Below are 22,857 nucleotides of genomic sequence, written 5' to 3'. Positions count from 1 at the left end.
TGCCGGAAAAATTTTGTTGCCGCACAGGCCTGGCGTGAAGGGTCCCGAATTCAGGCTGTAGAATAATATCAGGAGAATCTTGAAATGTTCGGGTGGTTTCACGACAATTCTGGATTGTTTAGGTTAATACCTGCTTTTTCTAGGTCGTGACCTAGATTTTTTAGGCATGACCCAGATTTTTAGGTCTTAACCTAGATTTTTTTAGGCCATGACCGAGATTTGATGCTAAAAATTACAATTCAAAGCATCTCTTTGGATTTTTTTAAATTTTGAATAACATGCTTTTTGTTGATTTGTTGAGTTTGAAGATGTATTTTTAATATTGATATTAGACATAAATCAACCTGTTAGTAACGGTGTCATCTGCTTCACTATCATAAAGAAGACATTTGAACTATCACCGACATTCAATCATCCGGATATTCCAAGATTCTAGATTTTTTTTTCTGGTGTTTCGGTTCCAGCAATTTTTACGACGACGACGATTTGAAGGAGTTTATAATTGTAGATTTTGTTTCAAACAATGACCCGAACGTTAATAAATGTGGTCCCATTATCATTCTGACCAGAATTACCGTAATCACCCTAATAGAACGCCATGACTATTTTTGATTTTGCGCCAATTTATCTCGGTTGCTGAGAAAGATATTTTGTTTGTTGACAACTTTTTGTTTATCATATTGTCAAAAATATTTGGTCAGTTAATTACTTTTTGATATCTTTCACAAGTATCGAGATATTTAGACTCAAAGTTGACCGTTTGGAAGGTTTTGTATTAGTTTCCGGTGTGTTTTTTTCTCAAACCAGGACTTACAAACAGTATAAAATTTTCAATTGGAACACTTCAAGTGAAACTTGAAGAAAAAAGTTTCAGCACCTACCATACAAAAGATGAACTTTGCAACTGATGAAACGATTATAAACACAACTGAAAACACATACATCAGCCGCCAGGCGTTGAACCAGAAAAGTGCCTTATCGGATACGCAGACACACATTTTTCTACGGGGTTTGTGATGGTGAAGAGTATAAAATCAAGGGTTGAAAGTTTGAATATAACTTCTTGGTGTTCAAGATGTCGCTTTATGAAACTTCTGATGGTATTCTCGAAACCCATGTAACATGGGAAGATATCGAATCTGATCTAAAACAGAAACTTGGAACCAATGCCACTTTTGGAGAAAACAAGAAAGCTACCAATATCAGTGACATGAAGGTGAGGATAGTTGGAATTGAAAATTTACGGAATACTTTCAGGGGTTCATGTCCCGAATTGCACTTGTTGAACCAGATTGGCAAAACGTTGAAGAAGGGAAAGAGCTACCAGACAAATTTGCTCTGAAAGTATGTTTTTTTTCAGTAATTAATATTTGCCATTTGATCTTTTTAGATCTCATCTCAACTGGCTCTTGTTGTAGTCTCAAAAATCATGAACTTTGAGGGAGGAGAAGGTTTTACAGAGGAGAAATTGAAGCATTTGTCGAAAATGACAAGAGAGTGCCATAATAGGGAAGTTAAGGCGTACCAGCTCCTCCAGAAGTTCAATCATCCCAACATTCCATATACAAAGGTATGCTGATTAGTTGCCAAATCTTTCCATATTTTGTTTATTATCAGGTATATTCCTTGAAATCGTTCGAAGATGAAAATCATCTAAAAGGATACATGGCCATTGAATTCGTTTCGAACATCCATTCCTTATTGATGTTTCAACCGATCAAAGCTGACGATTTAATCGCACTTGTTCGTGGGATCGCTACATTTGCAGCATTGGCAGAGACTCTTTCTCCGGAAGAAACCTCTTTTGCTATGGGACCTGACTACTTGGAGATGGTTTATGAGCAATTTATGAATGAGACTGAACTAACCAAAAAGTTCGAAGGTTTTCGAAAGAAATTTGGTGGAGACCCTAAAAAAACGGAGAAATTGATTACAACTTTTTACCACTACTTATCGTTAGTGAAGAAGTATACTAGAATTTCGGAGTTGTTGGGATTTAAAGCAGTGTTGAATCATGGAGATTTGTGGCAATCAAACGTGATTCACAGCTTGAATAAGGATGGAAGTTTGAAATTGGAAGCAATAATTGATTGGCAAGCAGTATGCAGAGCGTCTCCTGGTTTGGACTTGTCAAGACTATTGTTGGGGTGTCTTTCAGTTGAAGTGAGTTTGTTTTAAAATTTTATCATTTTTGAACTTGATTTCAGGATCGGCGAAACAGAGGATCAGATATTCTGGAATGTTATCATGAAACGTTCACAAAAGTCTACGGTAAAGAACTGTTCTCATTCCAAGAGGTACAAGATTCATAGAAAAAAAAGAGAATCAAGTTTTAATTTGCAGCTCCAAGATTACTACTACATGTACGCTCCGATGATGGCTATATTGCTTCTTCCCGATATCGATTCGTTCATTGATAGTGCCAAAATATCAGAGGAAGAGAAAGAGGAAGCTAGAAAAGTTGCATACAAGAAAGTGGTTGCTACGATGGATGATATTCTCGACATCCACGACTACAACATGCAACGTTGGCCAGAATTCATGAAGATCTGAATGATTCAGAAAAGAAAACATTTTATCTAATTTTTAGTCTTTATCGATAAGAATAAATGCATACAAGTATTATATATTGAGTTTTAAAGAACAAAAACCAACCATATCCGTAAAACCTGGGCGTAGAGCCATTTGGGCTGGATGAGCAATGAGTTGAGCGGTAGCTCTGCAGAAACATATGTAAGGCAGCATCTACGTTTTCCTCCCCTTTTAACCTGCCTAAGCGCCTTGAGTGCGTCCACGAAACGTTCTGCTTGACCATTTGATTGTGGATGGAATGACGGTGATAGAGAACGCTTGATTCGATTCATTCGAAAATTCTTCGAACGCAAGCGAAGTAAACTGCGTTTCGTTGTAAGTAACCAGCTTTTGTGGAAATCCGAATTGCGCAAACTTTTTTCTCAAAATATTGGTGTCGTGGTGATGGATGTGGTTGGGACGACTTCAGGCCATTTGGAGAATGAGTCCACCACGACAAAGTAGTGGGTTCCATCCAGTGGACCAGCATAGTCAGCATGTGCCCTTTGCCATAGAGCGGTTGTAATTGGCCAAGAACATAGAGTATTCTTGACTGGATCCTTACCTACTGCTGCATACTGATCACAACTTCTGAACATGTTCTCGATGTCCTTATCAATGGATGGCCAATATACGAAGGATCTCTCCAATTGTTTCATTCTCACAACTCCAGGGTGAGCACGATGGATCATTGTGAGAACCCTTGCCTTGAGAATGCTGGGGATAGCGATTCGGTTGTTGGACATAATGCAGTCAGACACGATTAACCATTGGTCTCGTCGGTGGTGGAAACAGAAGATTTGTGAGCTCTTATCAGTGATTTTAGGCCACAAACCTGATACAGTATACTTGTAGACTTGACAAGAGCCCATGACTTTCAACTTTGAGCCAATTTATCTTGGTTCCTGTCAAAGATAATATTATAAACATATGGCCAACTATAATTTTTCGTCATAGTTTCAAAAATACTTTATTAGTTAACCCAATTTTGATATCTTTCATAGGAGCCAAGATAAATCAGCTCAAGCTGAACTGTGCGGGGCCCTTCTGTTACAGGTTTTCCGGTGTATGGAAGTTCATGAATTGCACAACTGTCGGCAATTCATACTGAACAGAAAAAACATTTCCACACACACAATATAAAAATGTGCCTCTTATCTGTCTTAAAGACATACTTTCCCTCGAGCGTGGTTTGTGACTTCTTCTCTCATATAAAAAAACAGTCGAGTGCTGAAAAACTAACCATTTCCACCACCGAAAATGTCCTTGTATGAACCCGCTGACGGAATTCTGGAAACCCATGTGACATGGGAAGATGTCGAATCTGATCTACAAGAGAAACTTGGGACCAAAGCAACGTTTGGGCCAAATAAGAAGGCGGTCAATATCAGTGATTTGAAGGTGAGCTTTCATTTATTTAGATTGACTAGAATTTTTTTCGAATTTTAGGGATTTATGTCTCGGATTGCTTTGGTGGAACCAGACTGGCAAAATGTAGAAAACGGAAAAGAACTTCCCCAGAAGTTTGCATTGAAGGTTATTCAAAAAAAGAAGCTTCTTATGCTGGACATATAATATTTCAGATCTCATCGCAACTCGCTCTCGTAGCGCTTACCAAAATGATGAATTTCGAAGGTGGACAAGGTTTTGGAGTAGAAAAATTGAAAAAGTTGTCTGCATTAACAAGAGAATGCCACAACAGAGAAGTGGATGTTTACAAGATTCTCATGATGTTTAATCATCCTGATATTCCGTATACCAAGGCGAGCATTCAGTTATTCAGGAATAAACATATTCATATTTTAGGTGTACTCGTTGAAGTCGTTTGACGATGAGAACGATTTGAAAGGATACATGGTCATTGAATTTATCTCCAATATTCATCAAATCGAAATGTTCCGCTCCATTCCAGCCGATGATCTGTTTCCTCTTGTTCGTGGAATTGCAACATTCGCTGCTCTGTCAGAATCTCTAAGCCCAGAAGAAACCAAGTATATGATGGGACAAGACTATCTGGAAATTTTTTTCAAAGAATTCTTCAACGACGCAGAACTGACAAAAAAGTTTGATGGACTTCGAAAATTATTCGGTGACCATCATCCCGAAAAAGTAGAGGAATTGATTTCTGCGTTTGAACACTACAAGGCAGTGGTTCCCAAATATACTGATATTTCAAAGACTTTGGGATTCAAGCTAGTTTTGAATCATGGAGATTTATGGCAATCCAATGTGATCTACAGTGCGAATAAGGAAGGAAAACTGAAGTTGGAAGCAATGATTGACTGGCAAGCAGTCTCTAGATTGCCTCCTGGATTGGACCTCTCGAGACTATTGTTGGGATGTCTTTCGGAAACGGTTAGTTCAAAAATAAAACTTGCATTTTTTAAACCGAAATTTTTCTCAGGACCGTCGTGAACGAGGTTCAGAGATTTTGAAGTGCTACTACGACACCTTCACCAGTGTTTATGGCGAAGAATTGTTCTCGCTCCATGAGGTGATTCTTGTGTAATATTCAATTAATCTAAAATTATTTAATTTTTCAGCTTCAAGAATGCTACAACTTGTATGCTCCAATGATGGCTATGTTGCTCATTCCGGATATTTATTCATTCATTGATAATGCCAAAATATCAGAGGAAGAGAAAGATGAAGCACGGAAGGATGTAATGAGAAAAATGGTTGCTATCATGGAAGACATTATCGATATTCACGATTACAATCTGGAACACTATTCTGATTTTTTGAAAATTGAATAATCTTGTTGAATAAATATTTTTAAAGATTTTGAGTATTTAGCTTGAACTAGCTACGAGGAAACGTCCATACATCACAATTTCAGAATAGAACTCCCTTTAAAGAACCCGTTAATTCTCCACTAGGAAACCTCCAACCTGAGCTTACATTTTATTATCTCATTTCCTGTCAAAGATATCACAAAATTGTCAACTGATAAAATTCTTTTCATAATATCACCAATATTTTATCAGTTGATACATTGTTGATATCTCTCATAGACATTGAGATAATTGAGCTCAAAATTCGTTTAGTTTGTCCTTCAATTACAGAGTTTACGGTAACTACTCATTTTTTTCCAATTAGTTATTTTTCAAGCCTTGGATCACTTGGTGACCTAAAACGGGAAATTTTCGTACTTTAATCAGATCTTTATAAATTTCAATTCAAGTAATATTTTTCCCCTCCACTCCTCCAATTTCCCAGATTTATTTCTCGCATACATCTTATTTTCCGCCTGCTTGTTGTTACCCATTTTTCCCGTTGCTCGGAAAAAAAGAGTTGGAAAGAACATGTTATGCTCAACGTCGCCGTTGTCGTCAGAACCTTTTCTCTCTGGCGGCTAAAATTTGTCTGATTATCATTCTGACTAGAATTATCTACAATTCAGATTATATTTTGTATGATCCTGACAACGACACGGCATCGCAAAGATAGGTAATCTTTGATGTATGGAAAGGTTGGGTTTCCATTCTTTCTTTTATCAAGCTTCATTGTTTTCAAAGAGTGCAAGTTGACTAATTTGTTGCTAATTCCAAACAATTTCTCCATGTTCTCCCAAAATAAAAATCCATTCTTTAACTTTTTGCCCCACCTAAAAACCCAAACAGAATGAACTTTTCCTTCGTCTCCTGTCGAAAACCAAACTTTTTCAATTTCTCTTCTAATTATTTTCCTCACATACACTCTAGGTTTCCCCAAAGGCAAACAAAAAGTCCAAAAAAACACCCAATATCATATCAAGCTTCCTGAATGAGCAGTCGTTGTTTGGCACGTCTTCTCCCTCATTCAGTTCGCTTAAAATGATTTCTGTCGATTTTTATAGAGAATCATGCGATGAAACAGTATTTCTAAATATATGAAGTGAATATTTTTTACTCAAAAAAAATACTGATTGCATAGAATATTCTCTCTTTGTCTTTTTTTTGTCCAGGTACTGTTAACTTTAAACCCCCCCCCCCCCCCCGCCTCAACTGTCCACCTTAATTCAAGACAAATTGAATTAAAGTTAAAAACTAAGGATTCGCTCTATTAGAGTGTTCACGGTATCCCAAAGTCGACTGTGACTTTTAACTCTCAAATATAAAACCAAGGTCTCCAATAAAGTAAAAAGAAAAAATTGACAAAAACTTTAGACGAAAATTATCCGTTTCTTGAACGGCTACTACTCAAACAGGAAGTACACCATCCTGATCCTGTATTTTGTATTCCCTTGATTTCCTATGAGTCTGTTCAGTAATCTATGACTATTGCACTATTTGACCTTTTACCAAAAAAATGTCCCTCTTTCTCTTCACCCAATTTTTTCAGCTGCTTTGATTTTGAACTTAAGGTTCCAGTTGAATGAATTTTAAAATCACAAGATCTACCTCGTGATCCACCAACCATTACTTCTTATTCTGAGTCCAAATGATTCATCAAAACTTTGTCATCTTCCTTCTTTTTTCTTATTTTAAACTTTGGCATCACATGTTGAGAAATAATATCTGTCAATTGCACATCCTCCCCAATTAGTCCATCTTTGATCACCTCAAAACACACGGAAACCCTTTTTTCCCACACAACCAGCTCCCTACATGAATTATCAAACTACTTTAATTCCTCCTGATCTTTTGAGCAAAACTTCTTTCCCATGCTTGAAGACGTGGCGGCTTGTTATCAACCGCCACGTCTTCAGATGAAAAGCGAGTGTTGGAGAGTTTCCATGGTGACCCGTTATGATTTTACCTTCACTTTCTCCTCGAGCAGTCGCTTTTCCGCTACTCTGTTTTCTTTTTCTCCTCGTTTTTTCTATATTCTCCCTATAGTATCTGTGGGTGTTTCGATGACGACGACGCCTTCTGAAACTTAATAAGCTACACTGATTCATGAACTCTTTCCGTTTTTTTCTGCGTACCTGGTAATGAGCTTATCAGTAGTTCTCGACGTCACAGCATCAAATTTCTTCTAGAAACTTCCCCAGAATAGATTTTCTATGTAGTCTTCACAAATGTCTACAATCAGATAAGAATTTCTCCAAACCGTATACTCGTCATTTTTCTTGAATAACATCAATTATCACAAGAGCTATCAGCGTGACGAATTCAGAGGGCGAATAATTACCCATTTCAATAGATGAGAATAGTCAGAAAACTCAAAGGATCGATACTTTAAATCAAAACATTTCTCGCTTCAATTTTGTTTGATTTCGTCAGTGTTTTCCAATTTCATATTTTTCTTCTTGGAATTGCTGAAAGAGGTCATATGTGGTCTATGAAAGGCTCATTATCACCTGCCTCCTGCTAATTGCGTTTCTGACTTTTGACTTCTTTGTGTAGCAGTGACTTCTATTCTAATTTGACCCATATTTTGCCCTTATCCATATCCTAAAAAAACCTATTCTAGGAAACCAATATGAAAGCTCAAAAGTTATAAAACAGAATTTTGAAAACAATTTTATTTTCTGGAAACCAGAAAAAAATAAATTTTCGCCAAGAGCGATCAGTCAGATCGCCCATCTTTCACTTTCGGTGCACTTTTTCGATCATAATCATTAGGTTTATTTGGACGAAGATGCATTTCCAACGGGTAGAACAATATTTTGGTTACTGTAGGGCTCTCGGTGCATCCTCAAAAGTCATGGTTCCTTAGAAAAAACAAGTATTCCAAACACAGAAACCTTCAAAAATTCATATAACTTCTGGTCAGAAGTTCAGAAGGGTTCGGCTTTTGGACGGATTTCAGCAGATTTGGGTTGGATCTTACCCAAAAACAGCTGTATAGCGGACCATGGACCTATGTATTTTCCTCTTATGCGGAAAGTTGAAATACTACTACATAGGTCAGAATCTTGTCATAAGTTTGCCGGAGTTTGGTTGACTTTAGTAGCGATGTTATCCGGAATCTGACCAATCTCTGACCAGAAGCCACTCGAGTATTCCAGAAGTTTTTTTTTCAAAGTAGAAAATTCGTTGTTTTAAAAAACCGAATTTGAAACTTTTGGAAAAAACGGTGTGCACCTGAATTTGATTACGTTATTAACCGCTCTCAACAATTGTTTTTACCTGATTTTTTAAAAACATATGTGATACGCTTAAGCTATCAAAGAACGTCATCCTCCGACTTGTCATCTTCTTGATCTGATTCAGAATGCACCTTTCCAAAACTCTGCACTTAATCAATAAAGACTTCTAACTTCCATTATCACCCTTTAACTAGTTAGTCGCCTCTTGTTCAACTGAATACAAATCCCTTTCTCCTTTCTCTCTACTTCCTCCCACTTTCTCAATTTGTCCGAAACTGACTCAGCTTCCCTTCACAGACACGTTCCCTCAGACTTCAATCTCATTGTTTTCTATTTTTTTACTCAATCTCATTACTTTACTTCGTTTTCCCTTCTACTCTGCTTCATTATTCCTCTGATAAGATGATAACGAAGAGCAGTTTCGTCACAAGACTTCAGAGATTCAAAATTCATAGTGTCATCTCTCTGGAACTACATCTTTATTCTATACAATCCCCTTTTTCCAGTTTTCGTAGTTTCGATATTCTAACCGTGACGCTTGACCCATAGTTTCCCGAGAGCATTTCTCAGCGATTTGTTTTCGGAATTCGCACGTCTTCGTTTTATTCTTGGTTTCATGGAAAACAAATTTCAGGTTCTAGACATTTTTATGGATTTCAGTAGACATTTTAAATTTTTTAAACAAGATCAGAACCCAGACATTCGAACTATATTTTTTTTGTAGAGCGAATTTGTGAAAAACGAGACATTTCTCCGAAAATTGGAAAAAAAAACCAAAACAGCCAAGTCAGGTGAGATTGCTCAAAGATCATACGGAAAAGGTTCTCATGATTTCATTTTGTTCCTCTAGTCATTCATTACTCCAGTTCTACCTTTTTTGGATAGGGTTTTTTGAAGAGAGTTTTGGTTTCGAATAAGAATACAACTTTGAAAAAATATCCACTAGAAATCAGATAGCATCTTCGTATCTCCTGTCTTCAAAAACCTCTGATTGTCGTTTGAACGGGTATTGGCCAGGTTTTGGTCTGAACTTTCTCAAAAACGGTTGTAGAGCGGACCATCGACCGATTTTGGTGGGAAGTAGGAAGTTGGAATACTAGTAGACTTTGAACAAAAGTTGGTCCGAGTTTGGTCGGCTCTAGTAGCGGTTTTAACCCGTATCTGACTAACGTTCGACCAGAAGTTGAGCAGGTAAATCTTATTCCAAACATCAAAGTCAGACGAATCAACTTGTTTTTAAACACATTGAAACACTAAAAAATTATTTTTAACGAAACTTGTCAAATCATTGACCGATCGAGGGTTAAATCAGAAACTAATTTATTCCAAAAGACAACTTTGAGCTGTGAATCAAGACTCTCGATCAAAAAACCAATCGCCATGTTGTTTTTTTTTTCATTTAAATTATAATTGAATGATTTTCCCGATGTTTGATCCTCGTTTCCACTCATTTGACAAGTCGAACCTTCTAGAAAACGTTTCTCTTTGAAAACCCACGTAGTCTGTCTTCATTCGTCATAAGTTATGCTCATCCCCTAGCTATTTCTCATCGAAGCATAAAAATTAGAAACTAATGAAGAAACTGATACTATTGTGTTTTTTGTCTCTGAATTCGTCACCGACCCATGTATTTTCTAGAGGGTTTTCTGCCAGATTTTTTTGCTCTGTTGAATGATTCCATGAAAAGTTCTCATTCGTTTCGCCTAGTCAACTCCATAACCCTGTTTTTTTTATTTCTGATTCATTTTTTAGTGTTCTGCTTGGTTTTTCTTTATCACCTAACACCATATTATCACATAGTTTGAAGAAGAAGCATTTCTTTTGAGACCTCGTCTGAAGATTGGGGATTATAGATTTTGTAGTTAGTGTTACTTGTTCTCATTGAATTGAAAAGAAAATTCCGTCTTTTTCATTCGAGGAAACTGACGATGCAATTTCTAGTGAAAAAGATAACTTAATTTCGATCATCTCGGTCAAAAACTCTGGAGAGGTGACTCAAACTTCCTTCATTGATTCGGGTTTCGAAAAAAATTTTAAACATAAATTTGGAAAGGAAAATCTGTCATTAACGATACATAAACACCTGTCAAGATTTCAAGATTTGCTAACAAGCAACATATTGATTTTGATGTTATATATTGAGAATCTGAATTCGAGATGGATGGGTCGGTCCAATAAGTTCATTAGATTAAGAAACTAACACTACGCTAGACGAAGTTCATTAGGTTTATTGATTAATACTTACTAATTACTTGTTTGACTAACTAGGAAATGTGTTATAAAAAGTAATAGGAGGCCATCATCTAATAGAAGGTCTTCCAAACTCCTAACTTTGAGCCCACATATCTGGGTTCCTGTAAAATGTATAAAACGTGGTTAACTGATCAAATGATTTTGATATGATGATGAACATTTTGTCAGTTGACCACTTTTTGGTATCTCTTACAGAAACAGAGATATATGTTGAAGGTTTGGGTTGCCTTCTATTAGTGTTTTCCGTATTTTGCATACATGGAAAATTAGGGTCCGGCTCGGCCCTGTGAATCCAAGTTTTTAAATTTTGAAAATGAATAAGGAGGAACCCGGGTAGAGTTATTCTGAAAGAAAGCCCGGCCCACCCGGCCCGGAACATTGCAAGTATGGTCTTTTGGCAGATACGATCTTAAGTTGTTTCGACATCACAGTTTTTTTTTTCCTGGGAAAGAATCAAAAAAAAATTTGGTTCCCTTATTAAACCCCCGGCTACCAAGCCCTCACACAGTGCAATTCCGCCTCTCCAGACAAAAAAGTACAGGCTCACTAATTTCGCAGAAACCCGCTACCACCCACGCGCTTCTGGCATTTCTCATTTCAAAACTGGTCATGTTTGGGACCTCGTGATTTTATTTTGGAACCCCGTCCTATTGCCAAGAGACATTCAGCTTATTTTTCGAAAACGCCACAGATGGAAAATTCGAAAACATTTTCTGATTCTTTGATTTCTTTTAACTTTTTGCATAGTTCTGATGTAAAGCTCCTTCGCCGAATGGGGGTTTCATAAGGTGATGCGTAAACAAATCTTAAAATTTTTCAGTCTTTATTTGTTCTTCTCGAAACTTCTTCTTTTCTCTGAGTCCAGAGACGTCTTCATTTCTTCTTTTCTCTCTGAGCACCAGAAGCAAAGAAACTTGATTAGGTTCTCTTATGATATCACCTGCCCCTACTTCTTCTTCTCCTATTCCAACTCTCTCTTCTTTCTTCTCTTACCCATATTTCTCTGATTCCTCAATTGTTTTTTTTCTTGTTTTTCAAGCTCAACCCAATCATTTTTGACATTAAATTAAACAACAATGCAATGCGGAAACAAAAAAAGGAAAAATAACTCCCCGAGCACAAGTTGGCTAAGAGGCTGTTGTCTTGGCTCTCTCCTTCTTCTCGTTGCTAGTGGTGATATGCGTAAAACTTATTATTATAATCACCTCTTCTCGCCAAAATAGATGTTATAAGTTTTTTTTCTTGAAATGATGTCTCGGTGTCATGTTTTTTTCGACTGCTTCGCAGAATTTCTCAGTAACTAAAAGTGGGATTTTCCTATCATGGAACATCTCATAGAGTTTATTTCTGGATAACATTCTCAGAATCTGAGATAGTTTATTGACGCTCCAATCTTTTCACTCCGACGATATTATATCGTGTTTCATATTCTTCCATAATCCGCCTCTTTGTATTCCGATATTGTGATTGTGTACATGTGACGTAAACACAGAATTCTATTCCCCTCTCTCTCTCTCCACACTTATCCTTTCTTCCAATTTCTGCCCCGTTTTCAGTCCTTTGATTTGCACCTGTTTTTTTTCACTTGTCGTCGACCACAACCGCGTAGCACCAGGAGCTAGGTATATGCTCGCTCTGTTTTTTTTCAGATTTCAAGAATTCTGTGTCCAAAATTGATATTTTTGAATCGTGTCCTTCATCCTCTTTTTTCACGCGATAGGTGATTTCAAAGTTAGTCAGCTAGACATAATGAGGGACAAGGGTAGGCATGATAAATGATGACAAATAGTTTGAGCCTCTAGGTCCCCAATGTCCGTAACATTCACCGCGAAAAATTCTAAAAAACTTTTTTTCCTACTTTCAACGAGCGGAGAAAGTATTTGGAAAACCTTCTGAAATTTCAAGTAAAAAATGGCGACTTTCAAGTAAAAAAAAATTAAAATGTGGAAATGCGGGCTCTGAAAATCTCCGGCCAGGCCATGCTCTCGGACCGGGCCCTGATTTTTCAAGTATAATTTATTATAGTATTCAACCAGACTGCTCCAAAAACCCAGACGCCAAAAAAAACACCTTAATTATTAGCAGATTTTTGTTTTTGCATTCTTTTTCAAAGAATCAATGCTCATGAAGTTTTAACGTTTGATCCTAATGATATTCAATTGTTTTTTGGTTTATCTTCAAAAAGATTATGGATTCGTTTTTCTGATTTTTATTGATTAGCTTAATCGAACTTTCTTCAAAAAAATTACTTAGAACTTGTATTAGAAGGATCGATCCTTTTACTGTTTCAAGGTATTTCCAGAGGCCCCATCTATTACATAGGCCCTTCAATTAGAGAGAGCCCTTTCAGCAAGTTTTCGATCCAAAAAAAATGCAAAAAAAAGGGAAGCATTGGATTTCCAGAATGTTTTTCCCTGAAAACATACCAAAATTTTCCATTTCAGACACATTTTGAAGAGGCCCTTCTATTATAGGAACTCTTCTAACATAGGCTTCACGGTAATACTCGTTTGCAGGCTCTACAAAATAGTTCAAAACGGTCCGATCTTTTACAGTTCGACTTGTGAACTCTTTTGAACTCTTTTAATGAGCTATCTCTTCATTTTCAAAGTTACATCAGACGATGGTATCGTCAGAAAACTAGTGAAGCAACCCCTAACTTTGAAAGAGGAAGTTGGAATAATATGAGCAACATATTCTTCTTCTTCTTCTTCTGACTTTTGGCTGATTTTCTCATTTACCCTGTTTTACTCTTTCCCGTCTTCTCTTTATTTTTCGTCTCCCGCTGTCGTTTCATTTTCTTATTGAACTTTTGCTTTCTGGCTGTTTTTCACTCTTCTTTTTGAAGATTTTCAAGTTTTCAACTTTATCCTTTTATTTTTAGAACAATTCAATAGGAGAGCAGCATGGGATTATGCCAGTCTGCAGAGGACAAAGAGTTGACTCTCAAGTCGAAAGCCATCGACAAGGAAATGATGGCAAATCATATGTCACAGGCGAAAGTTGTCAAACTTTTGCTTCTTGGTGAGTTTTAGAAAAATTTACAACTCTATTTTTTCTTTTTTGTAATCTTGTCGTTGTCCTTGGTTACGGTGCCTACTTAGACTTTCTGACACTAATGAGAGATTCCGGTTCCCTCTCAGCTTCCGGCTTAGTCATATTTCTGAACAAGTTCATGGGAAATAATTAAAGAATCACAAGACTAAAACTAACCTTATTTTGTGTAGTTGACTGGAATTCGAACCTTTGAAAATTAAAGGTTTCTAGAAAAAACCTCCAGACGTCATTAAGTCATGTGCGTTGTTGAAAGATGTGACCTCCTTTCTTTGATTTTCAGCTGGCCCCATTTTTTTCACGAAATTTCTTATATTCAGGAGCCGGAGAATGTGGAAAGAGTACAGTACTCAAACAGATGAGGATTCTCCACGATCACGGATTCACAGCTGAAGAATCGGAACAACAAAAGAGTGTTGTATTCAATAACACTCTTCAGGCAATGATTTCAATATTGAAAGGAATGGAATCTCTTCGAATGACTTTTGATAAACCAATCAGAGAGAATGACGCGAAATTTGTAATGGAGGCTCACAAAATGCTCCAGGAGGCGAAAGTGTTCCCAGAAGAATTAGCAAACGCACTTCAAGCATTATATTCGGACAAAGGGATTCAGACGGTCATGGCAAAAGGAAACGAGTTCCAAATGCCGGAGAGTGCACCACAGTAAATATAATTATCCTGCTTGATTCATGTTTTCAATAATTTCTCACTTTTCAGTTTTCTTGGCAGTCTTGATCGAATCAAATTGCCGGACTACACTCCAACAGAGCAGGATATCCTTTTGTCTAGAATCAAGACAACTGGAATCGTTGAGGTCAAATTCCAAATGAAGAGTGTCGATTTCAGGTGAGTAAACTCAAAACAGAATTGAGATAATGAAATTCAATTTCAGAGTTTTCGATGTCGGAGGTCAACGATCCGAGCGTAAGAAGTGGATTCATTGTTTCGAAGATGTCAATGCAATTATCTTCATTGCGGCCATCTCGGAGTACGATCAAGTTTTGTTCGAAGATGAGACTACGGTAGGTTTCACTCGAGCATTCTAATCAGTCTTATGATTATAACCCAGTCATGTAAAAAACCAACCTATTTTCGAAACTAATGAGCTCTGAACCAAATAAAAATTCTTTTTAGAATCGTATGATCGAATCAATGCGCTTGTTTGAATCAATCTGCAATTCCCGCTGGTTTATCAACACTTCAATGATTCTCTTCTTAAACAAAAAAGATTTGTTCGCTGAGAAAATCAAGCGAACCTCGATCAAAAGTGCATTCCCAGACTACAAAGGTAAGAGAGCATGTTCCCTTAGTTCCTTTCACACCAGTCTTTCAATTGACGCTTTTCATCGATTGAACACTCTTTTTCAGGAGCCCAAACCTACGATGAGTCGTGTCGATACATTGAGGAGAAGTTTGACGGATTGAATGCGAATCCAGAGAAGACGATATACATGCATCAGACGTGTGCAACGGATACGGATCAGGTTCAGATGATTCTCGACTCCGTAATCGATATGATTATCCAGGCCAACTTGCAAGGATGCGGTTTGTACTGAAATGTTTGTGCCTTTCTCTCTCCCCTCTCTATCTATCGCCAAAAAAAATTAAAAAAGAGTGTCCTTTCTCTCTCCTGAAACTCCTAAACCATTTTTTGTTCAGCGTCTTCCCTTATTTTTCCACCACTACCATATTTGTTGATGGGCCGATTCCGGTCCGGCTGATAACTCACTTCAAAATTGTAAATGTGGACAAAGCAACATACCAGATAATAGATCTCAGCGAGTTCTACAATCTCCAATAAGAATCGCCCAAATTCAAAACAAAATTATGATCCGGATTTTTGCCCGACCTGCACCCTGCTACTGATTTAAGCGCTGGTCGATTTTTATTGGAGGTCGTAGAGCTCGCCGAGCTTTATCATCCGGTTTGGGTCACAATTTTAATTTTGAAGGGAGCTATCACCCAGAATCGACCAGTCGACAAGTATGCCCACTACACCATTTTCGTTTCTAACACACTCACCGTTTTTCTGCTTTCAGGCCTCTAATATTATGCGATTGCTGCTCTTCCCTATGTGTATCTGCTTCTATATTTTCCACACCATTATCCCGGCTTCTCTCCTCAACTTCTTCACCAGAAAATCTCGCCCCACGGGTTTACCAATTTCGAATGATCTTTTTTATATGTATGTGCATAAAAATGTTCTTCCTTTTCTATTCGAAATATCTTCCTTATTTCCCTGAATGCTCGATCTGGTAGATTCCCCTCTTCTCATTTATATTCCCAGTCCCCCATAGCATTGAAAAATTTCTCGAATTTTCTGGGATCTCTCTGAATACCGTTACTTTTTGTTTGTTCAATTAGACATTTACTGGTGTCTCCCATCCCCCCTTTCTGTGACACAATAGTATCATCAACTATCGTTTCTCTTTTTCATTTCAATGTATTTATTTGTGAAAATCTTCCCAGATTCATCTCTCAATTATCTATGTAAAACGTTTATATTTTTGGAAAACCCCCAAACAATAAAAATTGAAACACATACACAACAAATTGATAAAACATAAATAATCAAAGCGATAAGCGAGAATCAGTCAGATGGAAAGAAAAAAGAGCATTCAATGTTATCGATTGTTTATTTTATTGCCTCTTCACTAATTTTTCTATCAGTTGATTCCCATCTGATTTCTGTTAAAGGACATCTCAAGTGTGCTGAATACCCGGCTTCAGCAGTTACGGTCAAGTTATGGAAAAATTCAGAAAGTTAGTTTATTTCAGTCCTTTTTTGTTTATTATCATTTTTCTAAATTTAAGAATTTCAAAAATATTATTTGGATGTTTAAGAACATACCGAAGATACTAAACACTCTGATAGAAGGCTACCGGACCGCCAACTTTGAACGAAAATATCTCGGTTCCTGTAAAAGATACAAAAAGTAATCAACAAAGAAAAGTAATCAACAAAGAAATTGTTGGTATTATGATAAACATTTTTTCATTTGACCACTTTTTGATATCTTTTACAGGAAACGAGAAATATAGGTCCAGAGCTGACGGGTCGGGTGGCCTTTTATTAGAGTGTTGACGGTAGATGCTTTGGCTCTCTTTGAGCACTTGAAGCTCGTTCGGGAAACTAATAGAAACTATGTGTGACTTCTGATCACCACCTAACACCTCGAGCGATTATAGTTTCTTTTAGAATCCGTCATCAACGACACCCATTCTGATAAACAAGGAAACTTTGAACTGACGGCGAACACAATCGAGCAAGTCTACACCCCATACATCGCTGTATACCACGACTGTGACGATGGAGTGAAGCCAGGACAACGAAAAATAAAGTTTGAGATTCCCAAATATTATGTCGGATCAGGTCTCACTTTCGATTTGGGCTCATTTAACCTGGAAACCCGTGTGAAACACAACGAGGAACGACAATCCCACGTGGATAGAAGACGTCGACATCAAGAAGAGTTGGTGGAGAGAAGAACCACTCAAAATGTATTCAGAGGGAGAGATGCGGAACCAGATGAAAGAAATGATCCTTGGTAGTTATGTTTTCAGCTAAAAATAAATGGTTTTTATTATCATTGTGTTATTTGGTGATTTAGTAATACATGTTCAAGTCTAAAGAAGCATCTTATCGAAATGATCACATGATCTAGAACATAAATGTTATGGTTAAGAATGAAAAATTGTTATTGCTTCCTTCTTATTGCTCTATCAATGAGCAATTCGTTTGCATTTCGACTTCAGGGAGTAGCAGTTAAAGGGAAATTAACCTGTGGAGGGAAGCCGTGGAAGAATGCAAAAGTCAAACTATTCGATATCGATACAAGTGAGTGGTGTTAAATAACAGTGTTTTGAAAACTAGGAAGTTTTTGTTTTCTATGATTTAACGGGGTTTACGATATTCATGTAAAGGGGTCAGATACTTAATGGGGTCAATGAACTGATTATGCCTAATTGTTTTCCAAGTCTGGATTTGGTTAGCTCAAGTTCTAAATTACCAAGCGTTATTGAGCATATCATAAACATAAACTTCGAGCCCGTATAACTCATTTCATGTCAGAGATATCAAAAAGTTGTCAACCGGCAAAACCTTTACCATAATACCAAAAATATTTTATCAGTTGACAACTTCTTGATATCTTTCACAGGAACTGAGATAAATTTGATCAAAGTTGAAAGCTAGAGTGCCATTCTATTGTGGTGCTTACGGTAGTTTTCAAAGAGTGATTGTGTATTTTGCTCAATGATTTTTAGGTGAAAAACGTTGCGAGAAGAATTGATCATAGGGTTGAAAATAAAACTTTGGCCGCGACCTGCTGATGAGTGGAAACTAGAGTTAAAAATGAAAAATTGATGATCAGATATATCCAAGCTTTCAAAACCTTAACCGTCCTAAGCTTCATTTCATTCTACATACAAAGCTAAATTTTCAATATTTTTGTTCCAGATCCTGGTGACCCTGATGATCTCCTGGACGAAAAGTACACTGATAAAGACGGTGAATTTCGTTTGGATGGAACTACAAGAGAAATGACGCCAATTGATCCAGTACTATACATTTATCATGACTGTGAGGACTCCATAAAAGTACGTCTTGACTTTTCAAGATAATCAGCCAAATCTAATTTTTCAGCCTTGTCAAAAGAAAATAACTCTGTTAATACCAAAAAAGTTTATTCATTTTGGAACAGCAACACAATGGATGGATATAGGAGAGTTGAATTTAGAAATGACATTTCCAGATCAAGATAGAAGTTGTTATCACTGAGAATAAATGTTATCAATGTTGAAAATTTGCGCTGTATCTTGATGTGGATCTCGATCGGAATCCCATAGTTGTTGTCTCGACACGAGATCCATAAATCGTTGATGCTTCGGCTCCAGCGCGGATTTTACGAATCGATTTTTTATAGAGGTATGAGCGGAAGTCGGAGTTGCATGCGATGCTTATAGCCCTGGAATTTCAAACATTCGATTTGCTATTTGTTGGAAATCTAGATTGAGCTTACCCATCGCATGCATGAATAGTGGAAAAAGCGAAAGTTGTCATGAAGAATCGAACCCAAGTGTCTTCAACTGTCGGAGAGATAATGAAGTAACAAATCAGCTCAATACTGAAAAGAACGCCTTGAAGACATGTCTGAAAATTTAAAAACTCGATGAAGGTTCCCAAATTCCCAAATAATACCTGAACGAGAAAACAGATCTCTTTAGAATTCATCGGTCTGCTCGATGCATCGGTTCTTGATTTCTTATACATGAGTCTAGCCTTACAGATGACGAATACGTCAATCAACACAATTATGAAAATTATGCAGATATATTTACAAAAGATTGCGTAGAAGGAGAAGGTGACGCATTGATTGGAGACATGATAGAGGAACATCCACATTTCACTGCTCCAACTGTATTTGCATCCACTTAAGAAAAAGATAACAATGGAGGCGGAAGCGTAGATATTGACAGCAATAATCATGCTGAACGTCAGTTTCTCGCTGAAATCAGAAGATGTGAATGGAAAATGAAAAGATTGAATTCCTACTTGTACAACTGAAATTTCGTTGGACTGGCCACAACACACAAACGGTTCAGAGCAAGCAAAAGATGAGAGAGCACGGAAATATCGTATCCCAACAGCATCGAAAGAGAGATGTAGTTGGAGTTGGTCTTCATGAATTCAAGGTCACTAGAAATGATTAAATTAATTATTTAAAATTGTTGGGGATCTTACAAAAAGACCATTGGAACTACCAATATGAAAACGGTGGTAGATTGGAGTGCATCTCCGAATGCTTGATTCCAAGTGATATATCCAAAAGACTTGTTGAAAGATGCGATTCTTGGGAGACACAAAAGAACGGTCCAGTTGGTGAGAACCCCGAACATCGAGACCTGGAACCCACGAATACGGTACCGTTCAATAAAACATACAAAAACGTACTTCTCACTTGATTTTCGGCAATTTTGACAGTTTTCAAGGGCCTGGAGCTCGACTATCAAGTTTTTGATCTCTTTGAAATTTTTGGAGGATCTAAAACAGATTTGCATTGAAAACTTTACATTCACTGATTTTTTGGAAAGCTTATAGTTTTTCAGTAATTTGCCGATTTCTGAAAGACGCTTTTTTGACGATTTCAGTACAAAAACGGACCAGGAAGGGGTGTCTTTCAGAAACTGAGAATAAAAGGAATTTTCAAAAAATTCTGTGAATGCAAAGTTTTTTTTCTGTTTTACACCCTCCGAAACTTTCAAAGTGATCAGAAACTTGAGAGCGAGCTCTAGACTCCTGAAAATTAGCAAAATGGACGAAAATCAACTGGAAATTTTTTTTTTTTTGTAAATCCTTTCAAACGGTATTGTGTAGCAAAACGCCTAATTTGATGAAACTTACGTATAACAGAATGATTCCAACGATAACGCTGTCTTCCATGGTGGCGGAAATAGGGCAATAGCCTGAAATGTATTTGAGTGAAAACTCGTTAAATGCAGGTTTTATATAAAGAATTAGAGAGACAGAAGTTTTTCAAAATAAATCATTTCTGTAAATGGCCAGTGCATTTTTCTAGACAACGACTTTATATCGTATATATCACGATAGTCCTAGTAATCATGTTTTCAAATAATCCAATTAGTTGTTTTTCTTTAAAAAATGATCAAATCACGACTCTATGAGTACTGATTATATTCCTGCTTTATGCGAAAAGAAGAAAAACAGAGTATCACTAGACGTTCATGGTCAAAACACGGATATTCAAGAAAATGTGGTTTTTGAAATGGAATTTTAGGTATCCATGAATCTTCAAATTAAAGGTGGGGGACATGAAAAAAATAATGTTCTCGAAATTCCGTTCAAAGATGCCCCTTGAGGAGTTGAACTTGTGAGGGCGATGATTGAGGGTGCGGCGCCGCTACCGACTGAGCCACGCGGGCAAAGAGAAAGCGCACGCCCGATTGCATACATAAAGGCGAGGACGACAGCTGTACGCAGAGTGACATTTAGCGTTGTACACCGTGACGGTAGAATGCATACTCTAACTACAAAAAAACTACGGAAAATCTCCTGTCCCCCCACCTTTAAGATCTTTGAATGAACGAGAGAAAACGAAAACTAAACCGTAACATGGGTTTCCATTTCCAAGATACTGTTCTTATAATAGCCAATCTATCAAAATATTTTTTCGTACGATCTAGAACAAGGAACTGGAATACAGTTTTTTACTAGTCAGTCTATCACAATATTTTCCTAAATTTCATCTGCGTATGTGATTTTCCTAATTAGCTTTTTCTGTCATTTTATAGTGTGCAAGTCGAGTAGACTTCACAATAAGGAACTAAAAAATATCGGATTTCTGCAAAAATAAAATCGAGAATGAGAAAATGTAGTAAATCTGAGATGAGATGTTTAGAATCAGTGAATTTCGAAACTTGGAATGTATTGAATTCATACATCAGTTCAATCAAGGTTTGAAAACTTGAAAAACTTCAGTTGATGAATTCCATTGACGACGGATGATCATCAAGAACCGTTGACCTGGTTTATTGGAATTTTTTAAAGTTCAAAATGAGTTTATCGGAGCTTGGTCTCTTTAAATTTTTAATTTTTTTTTCAAAAATAAATATGCAAAAACTCGCAAGATACAGTTGGAAGCGCATGACTGAATCTATTTCCAAAGATGGATCAAAATCAGCAAGTTCAACTGAAAAAGATCAAAATCTCACATTTATTCCGCTCTGAAGGTCTTCTGATTTTTGTCATGGGATATCAAATTGGACCCAAATGAAATCAAGCAAATATTTAAAAGCTTGAAGAGGATTACCGTATAACCTCTAATAGAATATCCCCCTAACTTTCAACTTTGAGCCAATTTTTTCGTTCTTGTCAGAGATATAGAAAAGTTGTCAACTGATAAATTGTTTATCATAATATCAGAAATGTTTTGTCAGTTGACCTTGTTTTTGAAATATCTCACAGGAACCGAGATAAATTAGCTCAAACTTGACTTTTATTACAGGTTTTACTATAGAAACGGAACTAAAGTTTTTACATTTGCTTCAGATGATGTGATATGGGAAACCACCACATGTTCTGATTAGTGAGCTAATATAATAACTCTGCCCTAACAAAAGTCGAGTTGTATAATAAATCGAATATTTGGCAAACTCGTAGACCAGCTCCTTAGTTTTTTGATCATCGTGTTCTGCTGTAGTTTGTTGTTTTCCAAGAAAGCAATTGATTGAATAGTTAAAAGGCAAAATATCAAGCATTACGACTAGTAACCTTCTTTTCTTTTTAGATAAGCTCTTTTTTGAGTATTGTTGTGAGGTGTTCCAGACAAATAAAACACATTCTATGAACCTCATTTATTATTATTTTGTAAGGGAAAAAAATCAAAAAAATACACTACTGGTCGGATCTCTAATTGAAAATGATCATTTCAATCGAAAATGGCGAGCCTTGGCTGTCTGAAAAAGTACTTACCCGTCCATGTGATGTCAAAATTTCAGAGAATACAATATGAAAATATAACTTTATTTTTGTAGTTTATAACATTTTGTGTAATTAATTTTCAAAAAGAAAGGTTGTGTTAAACAATAGTACCATTTTTCATCAATTTTAGTGATGAATTTGAAACCGCCGACTTTGAGCCCATATATCGCTTTCCTGTAAAAGGCATCATAAAGTGGTCAACAGACAAAACATTCATTATGATATTTGAAGCATTTCGCCAGTTGGCTAATTTTTGATATCTTTCACAAGAACCGAGATAAATAGGCACAAATTGAACGTCTGGGTGCCGCTCTATTGGATTTTTTATGGTAATCCATTTTTCATGCCAAACAGACAAGTAAAAAGTATATTTTAAGATATAGAAATTAAGCCATTGTTAAATAAAATTTTTTATTTTCAAAAAGTTTCTTGGTCAGCCTTGTAGAATACAAAAATTATC

The 22,857-nt window shown here is 36.7% G+C and overlaps 6 protein-coding genes across 6 annotated transcripts; 5 read left to right on the top strand and 1 right to left on the bottom strand.

Moving 5' to 3' along the window:
* Window positions 1-1,075: 1,075 nt before the first annotated feature.
* Window positions 1,076-2,553, top strand: CBG19266 (the record flags this gene model as incomplete). The annotated part of the gene is made up of 6 exons (XM_002637494.1): window positions 1,076-1,216; window positions 1,258-1,344; window positions 1,391-1,570; window positions 1,618-2,163; window positions 2,208-2,297; window positions 2,344-2,553. 6 exons carry the CDS (start codon window positions 1,076-1,078, stop codon window positions 2,551-2,553), a joined length of 1,254 nt encoding a protein of 417 aa, XP_002637540.1.
* A 1,278-nt stretch (window positions 2,554-3,831) lies between these two features.
* Window positions 3,832-5,327, top strand: CBG19264 (the record flags this gene model as incomplete). Its single annotated transcript, XM_002637493.1, has 6 exons — window positions 3,832-3,972; window positions 4,021-4,107; window positions 4,155-4,334; window positions 4,378-4,926; window positions 4,976-5,065; window positions 5,115-5,327. 6 exons carry the CDS (start codon window positions 3,832-3,834, stop codon window positions 5,325-5,327), a joined length of 1,260 nt encoding a protein of 419 aa, XP_002637539.1.
* Window positions 5,328-13,746: 8,419 nt separating this feature from the next.
* Cbr-gpa-3 lies at window positions 13,747-15,453 on the top strand (the record flags this gene model as incomplete). Its single annotated transcript, XM_002637492.1, has 6 exons — window positions 13,747-13,864; window positions 14,215-14,560; window positions 14,615-14,743; window positions 14,790-14,919; window positions 15,032-15,185; window positions 15,266-15,453. 6 exons carry the CDS (start codon window positions 13,747-13,749, stop codon window positions 15,451-15,453), a joined length of 1,065 nt encoding a protein of 354 aa, XP_002637538.1.
* A 1,065-nt stretch (window positions 15,454-16,518) lies between these two features.
* Cbr-ttr-49 lies at window positions 16,519-17,449 on the top strand (the record flags this gene model as incomplete). The annotated part of the gene is made up of 2 exons (XM_002637491.2): window positions 16,519-16,660; window positions 17,097-17,449. 2 exons carry the CDS (start codon window positions 16,519-16,521, stop codon window positions 17,447-17,449), a joined length of 495 nt encoding a protein of 164 aa, XP_002637537.2.
* A 174-nt stretch (window positions 17,450-17,623) lies between these two features.
* On the top strand, window positions 17,624-18,520 carry CBG27189 (the record flags this gene model as incomplete). The annotated part of the gene is made up of 2 exons (XM_045237988.1): window positions 17,624-17,735; window positions 18,357-18,520. The coding sequence occupies 2 exons, from the start codon at window positions 17,624-17,626 to the stop codon at window positions 18,518-18,520; spliced, it is 276 nt and encodes a 91-aa protein (XP_045100211.1).
* Window positions 18,521-18,689: 169 nt separating this feature from the next.
* Cbr-srx-46 lies at window positions 18,690-20,339 on the bottom strand (the record flags this gene model as incomplete). The annotated part of the gene is made up of 6 exons (XM_045237987.1): window positions 18,690-18,864; window positions 18,919-19,049; window positions 19,098-19,404; window positions 19,452-19,595; window positions 19,641-19,801; window positions 20,301-20,339. 6 exons carry the CDS (start codon window positions 20,337-20,339, stop codon window positions 18,690-18,692), a joined length of 957 nt encoding a protein of 318 aa, XP_045096734.1.
* Window positions 20,340-22,857: the final 2,518 nt, after the last annotated feature.

This window comes from Caenorhabditis briggsae (genome assembly GCF_000004555.2).
Source record: "Caenorhabditis briggsae complete genome, chrV, whole genome shotgun sequence".
Taxonomy (NCBI): domain Eukaryota; kingdom Metazoa; phylum Nematoda; class Chromadorea; order Rhabditida; family Rhabditidae; genus Caenorhabditis; species Caenorhabditis briggsae.
Note: the sequence above shows the minus strand (reverse complement) of the source record. Positions and strands in the feature narration are given on the sequence as shown.